We start from the raw sequence: 11,049 nt of genomic DNA on the forward strand, positions 1-11,049 counted from the left end.
TTGACCTCACCGCCACCCTCCTACCATGGCAATGACACTCCCCAAAGGCAGCGGCTTCTACCAGAAAACAAACACAACAAAGAAGCAAAGATTTTGAGTTCCAAACCTGCCAAATCCAATAGATTAACAGAAGCCACATGAGGCAATCCACAGCACACAAAGGATCTGCTGCCAACATCCCTGTGTGTCTACACGCACGACACAAAGAGGTTTGGGCACATTGCTATATTTTTCCCCCATTCTTTAAACTAGATACTTACATTTCTCAGTGCTAAATGTTATGTAAGCACTGGGGTTTACCTCGTTCACGTGCTCAGTCCATGTGTATGCAGATAAGCTTGCATACTTGGGATGTATTTGCTCATCTCCATCAAGCGATCCCAAGAAAGGATCAGGAGTTTCAAGTAACAGGACCATCCCTTTGGATGGCCGGTACATCCAACCCAAACTCGTGCACCTCCCCTCTCTACTGATTTGGAAGTTAATAAGAGTGACCCTCTGGAGATGCACAGGCACTGTCACAGGACGTCTCCGATTGATGCCAAACTGCGCCGTGAGCAAGACGAGAATCATGCCCGTACCCAAGAAAGCAGGTAAGAAATCAAACTCACCTGAGTCTTTATGAGCATTGTGTCTTCAATATTTCTTTCATGACATTTGAACTGTATTTGTGCAATTGTGCTGAGTGCAATTTAAGAGGAGGTAGAGCAGCTAATCGTAAAGTTGGAGGTCTGATCCTTGGCTGCAGCAGTCTGCATGCCAAATTATCCTTGATACTGAAGCCTGGGCTGCTCAGTGTGAATGTTAGATAGAAAGCACTTCGGCACAGAAAAAAGTGCTTTTGTGAATGAGTAAAAAAGCATTATTTAAGAAACGGTTCATTTACCATTCCTTATGGACTTTAAGGGCCTTTTCTCCACCCCGTGTCAGTGGGTTGTCAGGTTTAATCCCACATTGCTGATTCTACGCTGGCCATGGGTGACCTATAGCCATAGATCTAATATAGCCATTATTCCCTTTAATATTTCTCTCACTCTGATTTTCTCTCTTTGTGCAATGTCATCTGTGCAACTGCCCAAATTTCCAATCATCTAGATTGCATCAGTCATCTTACAATAACCACAGAGCCCAGTGATGTATCACGCTGTATCATTTTATCACCCAGTTCAAACCATGACACTGCTTGAGAGGGTAAAAATTTTAATTACAGTCTGTCACAGTGTGTTATTACTGATTTATTATGTGTTTTATATGTTGTTTATTTGACGTTGTTAAGTTACCTCACGCTGACCATCCCTGGACGTTAGCTGGGAGCCAAATATCCTTCCTCACCTTGGATTGTGCCAGTTTGTTCTGGTCCATTAATCATGTCAACAAAGAGCCTCTCGCCGGGTGGTGATCGTTTCTTCTTCTCTAATTCCCGTCAATGTCACAGCCTCGCCTGCAGTTTCAGTGCTCGTATTTCTGTCTGTCTTTCTTGTTTCTGTCCCTAAGCAACGTGACACACCTGTCCAAACACGCCCACGCTGCTTCATTCTCTGTCTCGTGCTAGAGGAAGATATTTCATATAGATTCTCCATTTCCTACCTGCTTCTTTTGGATTTTCTCAGTGTTTCCAATTCCATAATAGCTTACATAACCCAAGCCACCCCCTTTCCCTCCTTCTCCATCCTCAATTGTTGCTAATCCCTCCTCTGGCTGCCACAGTAATGAAGTGTGAAATGCTGCACAGTAATTCAAGGACCAAAATGCAAAAGCTCATCTTGGTGTTATTTATGGCTGTTTGATTTTGCCTTTATGTAACATACAGCACCCGCGGCTTCTGCAGTTTGTCGTCTCCTGGAGGAATTAGTACCATTAAAGTTTAATTTGTCACTATAAAGTACATGAATGCAAGCGTAATGTGGCAAGTCTAACTAACTAATGTGATTAGCTAATCTTTGATACATAAAAATACTCTAAACATAATTAAATAATTCAAAATGGAAATTTGTTATGGGAGCCTACAGGAGCCCATAAATGAGGCCCTCTTCTACTTGTATTAGCCCTTCAAAAAGGCCTTTTCCTTCTGAGTGTACTTTATGTCCTTCCAATCTCCATCTCACATGTGCACTCGTCACCCATAGGGCCTCTAGCCAGGAAGTTTTGACACTTGACAGGAACTAGAGGGATGATCCTGGATCTCCCTCCACCTCATCTCACTATCTTCTGATCTTGCTGTCTCAGTGGGATGTTCTGAACCCGATCTGTGCAGATAGCTCTGTCCCACTGAGAGAGGAATCTGGGGAGGGGGTGAAAAAAGAGGTTTACCTCGTGACACTCCAAAACAAACACTTCTTGTGAAACACTGGGAGAGCCGCCATTGACCTTTCCAGCTGGACTGAGCTGAGCTCGAGCGCTCTTGGGGAGGGCACCAGAGTTTTAAGTAAAATCTTTCAGGGAATATCTTCTCGTTTTAAAACGGTCAACTTGCTGAAACTCCTCCTGAGAAATGGCTTCCTCCAGATATCCATCCATTACAACCTGCAGCTTAATCATTAGCCGTCCCTTTTATGGCCTCACAGCCCTTAAATATTTTTATGCCACACACCTCACTCTGTTCCCTCCATGTCTCTATTGCTGTTGTGTCAAGTCATCAATCTTCTGGGGAATCTGTTTATCCCAGCGGGGCTTTCTTGTTCATCCTGCTGAGTGTAGACAGGAATCCAGAGAGGTTTAACCTTCACGGTGCAGCCAGAGATCTGGAATATTTCCAGTAACCCAACTTACTTACTGCTGGCTTGAGATCTTGATATCCAAGGTTACCTGAGATGTTCAGTTTATTCCCTTCAGACAGTTGCCAGGGACATCATATTTGGAGATGAATTTAATGACTGTTGGCCATTTCTTCAAATGTCCCTTTTTAATCTGTCCAATAGCAATTCCAGTAAAAATCTGAAGGCTTTTCTTGTATCGTGTCCCCATCCCACCTGCTGTGTTCCTTTCTGAAAGAGCTCAAAGGAGAAGGGAAAGAAAGACCGATGAAGTGATCTGTCACCAGCGACTTTCTGCTCCAACAGTTTCCAATGATGACTTCATGACCTTCACGATATCCTGCTTTGTCCTGCCAAATCTCTGTCTGCCCCATCCATCAATGGTGCAGCATTATGCGCACGCATTAGTCTATTAAAACGTTTGCGCTTGTGCATTGTAAACTGGCAGGCTTGCTGCTGAAGTCAATCATGACATGTGGACAATATCCAAACTCAAACCTTGTCTGTAACTGAATCCCACTACTCAGTAGGGTTTAATTAATATGTCTGCATGCCCAGTCAATTATCAAATTCTCTGGCCTTAGTGATGTTGGTCAGGTAATTGTTTGTGGCGTAATGAGCTCCTGCCAAACAATACCTCAGCATATATTTAGGTTTTAATTAAAGCACCCAGTGACACACATTATTTTACCCATCTGAGGAAAAGCCAACACATTTAAAGTTGGCCCACTCCTCTTCTGGAAACCCTACCTTCTCGGTGCATTAGCCACAGTTAGGAGAACTGCAAGCCAACACATTTCAGAGAAAGCAATGCCACCCCCTCAATTATAGCTGATGTTTGCAGATGTTATGCCAGGCCATCATTTGTCCTTCTGGTTGTCACGCTGCTGGCATCCTCCTCAGCGGAGGGTCATGCAGGCCGGAGAGGTAAAGTTTCCTTAGGCTCAGATGTGTGTCAGATTCTTCAGACATAGGGAAACCCCTAGGGCTCAGAAGTCACCTTTCTAAAGACGCAAGATTCACTGCATTTGCATTCCTGTTAATACTCTAAACTGCACACAGGATAAACATTATAATCAAAAACAGCTTTAAAGAGTTTATAGTTCATCCCATTAAATACTCTATACAACAAAAGAGAAAAGAAAGAAAAACATAAGGACAATGATTTTAAAAAAAAAAAATAAAAATAGAAATCAACTAAACCTGGAGATATATTAAATCAAAGTGAACATGTATAAAGCTGAAGCATGAATCTATTCACTTTATCCTGTCAAGTTTATGTCCTTCCTCTGTTTAGGCTTCCAAAATGAGCTAATGCTATTAAAAGAAGAAATTACCACTACAAATTCATGTTCAAAACATCTTTGCATTTGTTTAAGAGATAGCAACTGACTGAAGGTTAACTCAGCCAGGCTGTACTTTCATATGATAGCAGTTTGTACCACAAGATGATGCAGAAAGTCAGCGTCACCTTTATTTAAACAGGCAAAAGAACAAATCCTGTACAATGGTGGTCTGGGAAAACGCTGCCCCCTGGTGGTAAAACCTTAAAATTGACAGACGGGAACTACAAACAGTACCTTTAACAAATTAAGTTTACAGGTATATGAGGATTTTTATAAAACAGGATGCACTGTCGCTGCGTAAAACACCCAACAAATATTTAAAGGAGTTAAAATCAACTAATCAAATTATGTCATATTAGTGAAGTTAAAAATTCTCCTGCACTGGATGCTTTTATTTTCTTACATCATTTTTAATTGAAGACTTTTTATGAAGCCTGCAACTGGGAATGAATAAGTATACAACAATGTAAAAGTAATGTAATTGTGGCCATTCAACAGATATTATATAGCTTTAATAAAAGCACAAGTTTAACTTCAAATTAAGTTTTTATGTACTGACTCATACAAAGCTTTCACTCTGCAGGAAGTACTAGATCACTAAAAGCAACCACTTATACAATTATGATTGAACAATCAACCCTTAATCAACATGTCCTCACCAAATGGCCAAGCGTTAAATCTTTACTATCATTTTTAGTGGAGATGAATGACAATCAGGGATTCAGTCATAATACTGCCATAAAACTATATTTCAGTCTGTTACAGCCTCTTATGGTATAAAAATGAGGGGAGGGAGAGCAGACTTTAAGTAGGGTGAGGTTTAGTTTAATTAAATTGTCTTGATTTTTTCTTAAAAAGTGTAAGAAAGCATGTTTTATGACTTCTTGCCATTAAATCTTCACAGCTTTGAACACAGTTATATGCTCCATATAGGACTTTAGAAACGAGCCTGTTTTGTCTCATTTTGTTAGACACAAATCAGATAAATGCCAGGATGTAACAGTCTGGTAAATGAGCGCGAATTATAAAATAATCTAATCGTTTTCTGTGTGAAATCTGAGAGACGGTAACTTGACATACGCAGAGGCATGATTGATGACCGGACGGGCAGGTGAGGGATCACAGTTTTCTCCGAATGTCAGAAGACGCAGTGACTCACAAACTGGAGGAAGAACAAACAGAGAGCCTGTGACACGACAAACACGCCCACAGCGGTGCCAAGGAAAAGCATCCCACAGAAAGTTTATTCTTAGAATCAGCCCCCTGTCATCAGTGGCCATGAACGGTGTTCCCAGCAAATGTATGCGGAGACCCATACGTTGAAACCAGAACCTCAAAATGCATGAGGGAACTCCATGAATCAGTGCTGAACCGACATTTCACACATACCCCTGTGTGATCTACAATGTGTTGAGAGCAGCAGGTGATTAACTGCAGCAGCAGTGCTGGCAGACACTATGAGGAAGGTGCTGCCTACAGAGGAAGATGAAAAGGTTTAAAGTAACCGCCGCTGCCACCCTGGGTGTCGAGCTTTCAGCTTTTTGTCATATAAGCTCATGTGAGAAATCATGTCTGAGTACAGGCTGTAATTCCATATACAGTGTCTGTAGTAGACGGCAGTGAAATGATGCTCTCGTTTTCTTTTGCAGGGAGAAAAAACAGTAGTGCTACAGAAGGTAAAAACCAGCATGGAGTCCTGCTGTTGTGAAGTCTTTGCATATGGATATCAATGCATTAAATTAAATGAACGTTTCATTATTTATCCACTCTTTCCTCCTCTTTTCAGTAACACTGCCACCATATGAGCCCAATATCCCCGAACCAACCACCAGGGCTGACTTCATGAAATGTAAGGCTTTTTATTTTAAAATGAAGCTCCTGAGTAAACACAAAAAAAAATATGAATAATTAATAATTAACTAATGTCACGCCATGCTATTTGTTATTATTTATTTATTTTTTTTATTCAAAAGAATTATGGAGCAAACTTTTTAAGATGATCAAAGATTAAAATAATAATGGTCAAAGTTTATAACGAATAAAAAGGTTAATAAATAAAAATTTAGAAAGTAATCATGGTTTAAGACTTTGATGCTACTGTGATATCTGGATCACTTAATACCAAATTCAATAAGTCTATTACACTTTTTAATATGTATTTAAAAGGTTATTACATGTGTACCAGAACCAGTCACTAACTACATTATTAAATAAATCTGTAACAGCATATTCACAAATGTTATATCCCACAGAAATAGCGCACCACTTAAACGTCAAGTGATTCAAAACTGCCTCATCACTTGCCAATAATTGCTTCTAATGTTTGTCATCATCATCATCATTATTATTATTATTATTATTATTATTATTATTATTATCATCATCATTATTATTATTATTATTATTATTATGATGCCTGTTTTTATGGTTGTTATTGTTGTTTGGGGGGGTTTAGACCAGGCAGACTGTTAAAAGAGGGTCAGTAAATATTATTTACCCTGCTATACTCACTGCTCACACAGTAACCAGCTGATTCTGAGAAAGACTGTAGGGGAACACTCTGCAGGGGGCTGACTCTCATATAACCCAACTTTTTTTTTTTTTTGGTTAAGCTTTTCCAATCCTGAGATTCATTCACTCACATTGCCGAGTTAGATTACATAATCAGGTTACTGATGTTGTCAGCAAACAAGTGTTATAACATGATCCACATTGGAATAAATTATAAGTATAATAGTATTTGCGCAGGTGTGTCCTCAACGTGGGTGTCAGTCATACGGTCGGCATACAGCGTGCCTTGGTTTACCCTTTTGTCTTTTTTTTACTCAAATGGGACAAAACTTTACAAAATAAATGTGCTGAATGAAATAAGACTTTTAAAAAAAATAGCGACTGAGACATTAAACTTTTCCCAGACATTTCTACATAAACCACTTTTTGCAACCTTAGACTTCGATGCCCCTGCTGTCTGTTAGACAGAATAAAGGTTTATAGCACTGACTTTCTTTTTCAGACCCAGGAGTTAATCTTTACCAAACAAAGCTAGTAATGAGAAGCAATAATGAATGAAGGAAGGATACGGAGAAGGATGATAAGGGTCATGAGGAGTTACGAGAACTGGGAGTTCAGAGAATCTGACGGCACTGGCACTTCATGTTTGTTTGCTGAAGCATCAGCCTCAGCTTTAGCTGTTCTTCCTGAGGTCCAACCTACACACACTCAAACAAGCTGGTCCTACTTATACAGGTACCATGTAATTTATACAAAAAATAATTATTCTAATAAAACGTTACTTATCCTCTAGTCCCGTTTACAAGACCAGGTTATGTACTAAAGATCAGTTTTATAAAGCTGATCTTTAGTACATAACCTGGTAATAAGTTACATCCTGTCACAGCTCTGTAAATGACAGTCTTCTGTATATTACTTGTTTTAACTTTTGGCCATATGACACATTTGATATGTTGGCTAAAATTCTAAAACAGTCTTCGATATAATACATTTACATTCTTGTCACAAGTGTCTTTGTGATGAAACTCATCAGCATATAGGCCGACATCTTTCTAGTAGTTAACCAGCACAGATCACATGCACATCGTTGACACCGGTTCTGTCGTTTTGCAGAGCTCATTGTACGACTTTATTTTGAGTTACTTGTTGGAAGCACCAGATCACACAGCAATAATCAAGCTGTGACAGAACTAATGCATTTAAAACCAGTTTTATAGCCTCTGGTGTCATTTGTTTTAAACCACTAACAGACCTCCACCTGTTTCACTTACAATATCATTGATCATCTAATGCACAGCTAATGTGGGTGATTTTACTCTGCAGGGTTGAAACTACAATGTCCCAAAAATGGATCCCGAAAACTGCCTCTTGAGTTCTTACCATGTTGTTTCATGCGGGCTGTATAAAAGAGAACCACCCTCTGAAAAATATGACTTTAATACCAAGGAAATTAAAGGAATGCCTGTCACACTGTCCACACACACTTGGGATGATCCAGTGTAATTCCTGCCTTTCTTTTTTTTTTTAAAGCCATTTTGTGGACAAAGTCAAATTAATTATGCTAAAAGGGTAAGGTGGGGTGGGTGGATAGGTAGGTAAACATATGTTTGCAGTGTTCGTAGTTCACCTGCCAGTTTAATGTAGCACGTCTTTGAAGGGTCACTTGTCACATTAATCAAGTCTTTCCTCAACTTTCGCTCTCCCCAAAATGAGAGAATTTTTCACATTTACCCAGGTGTTATTAATTAATATAAACTACTAATACTCCCAATAACACACTGGGTTTGACAGAGCTACATGGTAATTCACAATATTTTCCAAATCCTTATCACTCCAAGAGCACTAAAATGACTGAAGATTTTCTCTTATAAACAATCAAAAAACAGCTAAGTCAGCTATAAAAGCTTTTATGTAGAAACTCAACACAACAAAAATTTAGAAAATCTGTAATCACGGAAACAAAAAGAAAAGTGAAAAAGCAGTGGCAGAAGTAAACTGCGCAGCAGTGGTTTGGCTCCTAAATTGACATCATGGTCAATGAGCTTACAGTTTAACTCTGAAAAATAGACTTACAAGTATTGCACAGGGGTGGTACTGGGTTTTGACTGAAACTGGGACAGAAGATCTTATGTGGCAGTTCAGGGAGTGCAAGAGACACTGCAAAACATCAGTGACAGAAAACTCTCGCTGGCTGTTCGGAACAAAACAGCAGGAAGCACATTCTTCTGTCAGATGAAACCAAGATAAATTTATTCGGCTCAGAAGGGGTCCAGCGTGTTTGGCAAGAACCTAGCCACGACTTTCACACTGAATGCATCACAGTGCTGACAGTGAAGCATCGAGGTGGTAGTTTGATGATATGAGGATACAAGAGTGCCAAAGTTTCTGGGGACATAGCATTTCTAGATGCCCTTGGATGGACCAAAATACCTGACAAGGTGACTTTAAGATTCCAGGAGCCTGTCAGAAGAGGAACGGTCCAAAACAAAACAGAGTTTCTATGTCATAAAAATGATATTTAACATCTTTGGGTGACTTGATAGAAAAGTAAAACAAAGAGAAGCTGAACACAGCGGTCTATGAATAATGACAAAACACCTGTCCAGATGTTTGGTGAGAAGGCCTGAGTCTGGTTTAATAAAGGCAGATAAATAATTCAAGTATTCATGCAAGTGATTTGAACTCTGGCCATTTAAGGTTTATTGCACAAGCATGTACTTACGATGACAAAATTATGTTTATATAGTGGAGGAGCGAAAAACACAAAAATGTGGAATAAATGCAAAAATAGTTCATTAATATTACTATTTTAGGTTAGTGCCTCAATTAAATCCAAAGATATCAGTTAAACATACTTTAAGCCAAAAATCAAACAGAAAAGTTGCACATTAATATTCTGATCTTAAATTCCTGTTGTTGCAGTTTTCAATGTTTTTCTTCTTTCTCAAAAATCAAATTTCAGAGTTAGATTCAGTAGACCTGGTAGATCTCGAAACTTAGAAGTGCAATTTTAGAGTTGAAAGTCCTTAATTTTGGGTTACTCTGAAAGACAGCCACCAGTCCATCACCAGTTTCCCAGTCTTAGTTTGTATTTTTCCCCTCCCCTTTCCTCAGACTGGATCCCCCTCTCTTTCGATGACAAAACTGCACAGAAACTGCTGTGGATTTCAGAGGGCGGCTCTAAGGTGGCTCGTACATCAGATGCAGTGTGCCCTTATTCCCAGAGACCTGAGAGATATGACCACTCACCACAGGTAAGCCTGGAGTTAATCATCATTCTGGGCATTATGGGAACAGGCTCAGGGGCCCATCAAGGAGGCAGGAAGTAAAACTAACAGGAACCAGAACTTTATTTAAACTTTTGGTCTTGGAACCAACATGTTGGCATTTTTTTCCTGTATGTGAAAATCAAAAATGACTAGAATCTTCCAAGTTAATATCTTGATCTGACAACAACAATTAAGAATCCAAAGACAGTTTACCATCATTAAAGACAAGCAAATTTAAAGGTTCAGAAGTGCATCTACTGGAAAAAAATTGATTAGGTGCATTACTTCATCAAACTGTCTGCAAATCAAATCAATAATTCTGCTCATCATTTAATTCTTGAAGCCATTAGCTAGCTTAATTTCCTACTATGCCTCGTCTAACCTTTAGGTGCTGTGCAAGGAAGGGCTGCTGGGCCATCGAGGGTACTGGGAGGTGGACTACGACGGCTGGGTTGTGATCGGGGTGGTCAGCGATAGCTCACCCCGGAAGGTGCAGGACGGACCCTGCGGCATCGGAGAGAACAAATCCTCCTGGGGTGCCGGCTGGTCTGGCTCCTGCTATCAGATCTGGCACAATGCGGAGAACGTGGACATCCAGCTGCCCCTGTCCTCCACCATGGGCGTCTATGTCGACCAGCCCGCAGGCATCATAAAGTTCCTCTTGGTGGAGGGAGAGGGTGAGAAGGAGGTGCGGCTGATTCACAAATTCAAAGAAAACCTCCAGGAGAAGGTCTTCCCTGGATTCTGGGTTGGCACCAATTCCTTCTGCCTTATTCGGAAAAAGGATCAGTGACACAGTAGAATAAGCAAATCGGGGAAAAGGGAGGGAAGGTCAATTTAAAAAGCTGTCAAGAGGGAGATGGGGAGCTTGTGATGTTTGGGGAACAAGTACTGTAACCATTTCAGCTTTCTCTAGTGCATGAAGAAAGCTTATTGGTTTCAGACCGTCCCCAGAGATGCCCAAATGTCGTACTAAATGACGGGCATTTATCTGTGTTATTTAAACTTAGAAGAATGGGCATTTAATGGTATGTTTCAATCCAGCTGGGACTTTGCATGAGCTAGACTGCATGTTTTATTCAGTCTGGATGTTTTGTATGTGCCAAATGTAGTCAATAAACTCTCCTATTGTGTAATAACACTGAGCTCATCTGTTATATCTGTGTGACC

The 11,049-nt window shown here is 40.1% G+C and overlaps 1 protein-coding gene across 1 annotated transcript; it reads left to right on the forward strand.

Annotated features, from left to right (window-relative positions):
- Positions 1 to 440: 440 nt before the first annotated feature.
- Positions 441 to 11,020, forward strand: zgc:195001 (tripartite motif-containing protein 16). The gene is made up of 5 exons (XM_003442612.5): positions 441 to 593; positions 5,749 to 5,775; positions 5,886 to 5,948; positions 9,725 to 9,864; positions 10,268 to 11,020. Exons 1-5 carry the CDS (start codon positions 539 to 541, stop codon positions 10,670 to 10,672), a joined length of 690 nt encoding a protein of 229 aa, XP_003442660.1. The 5' UTR covers positions 441 to 538; the 3' UTR covers positions 10,673 to 11,020.
- The last annotated feature ends 29 nt before the right edge of the window (positions 11,021 to 11,049 follow it).

The sequence above is a fragment of the Oreochromis niloticus genome, linkage group LG4 (genome assembly GCF_001858045.2).
Source record: "Oreochromis niloticus isolate F11D_XX linkage group LG4, O_niloticus_UMD_NMBU, whole genome shotgun sequence".
In the NCBI taxonomy this organism is placed as follows: domain Eukaryota; kingdom Metazoa; phylum Chordata; class Actinopteri; order Cichliformes; family Cichlidae; genus Oreochromis; species Oreochromis niloticus.

Bases quoted from the DNA above. Each gene is read 5' to 3' on its own strand.
- zgc:195001 (XM_003442612.5), top strand. From the start codon at position 539: ATGCCAAACTGCGCCGTGAGCAAGACGAGAATCATGCCCGTACCCAAG. The intron at 594-5,748 runs GTAAGAAATCAA...TTTCTTTTGCAG, and splicing joins GCCCGTACCCAAGAAAGCAG to GGAGAAAAAACAGTAGTGCT. The intron at 9,865-10,267 runs GTAAGCCTGGAG...TCTAACCTTTAG, and splicing joins GATATGACCACTCACCACAG to GTGCTGTGCAAGGAAGGGCT.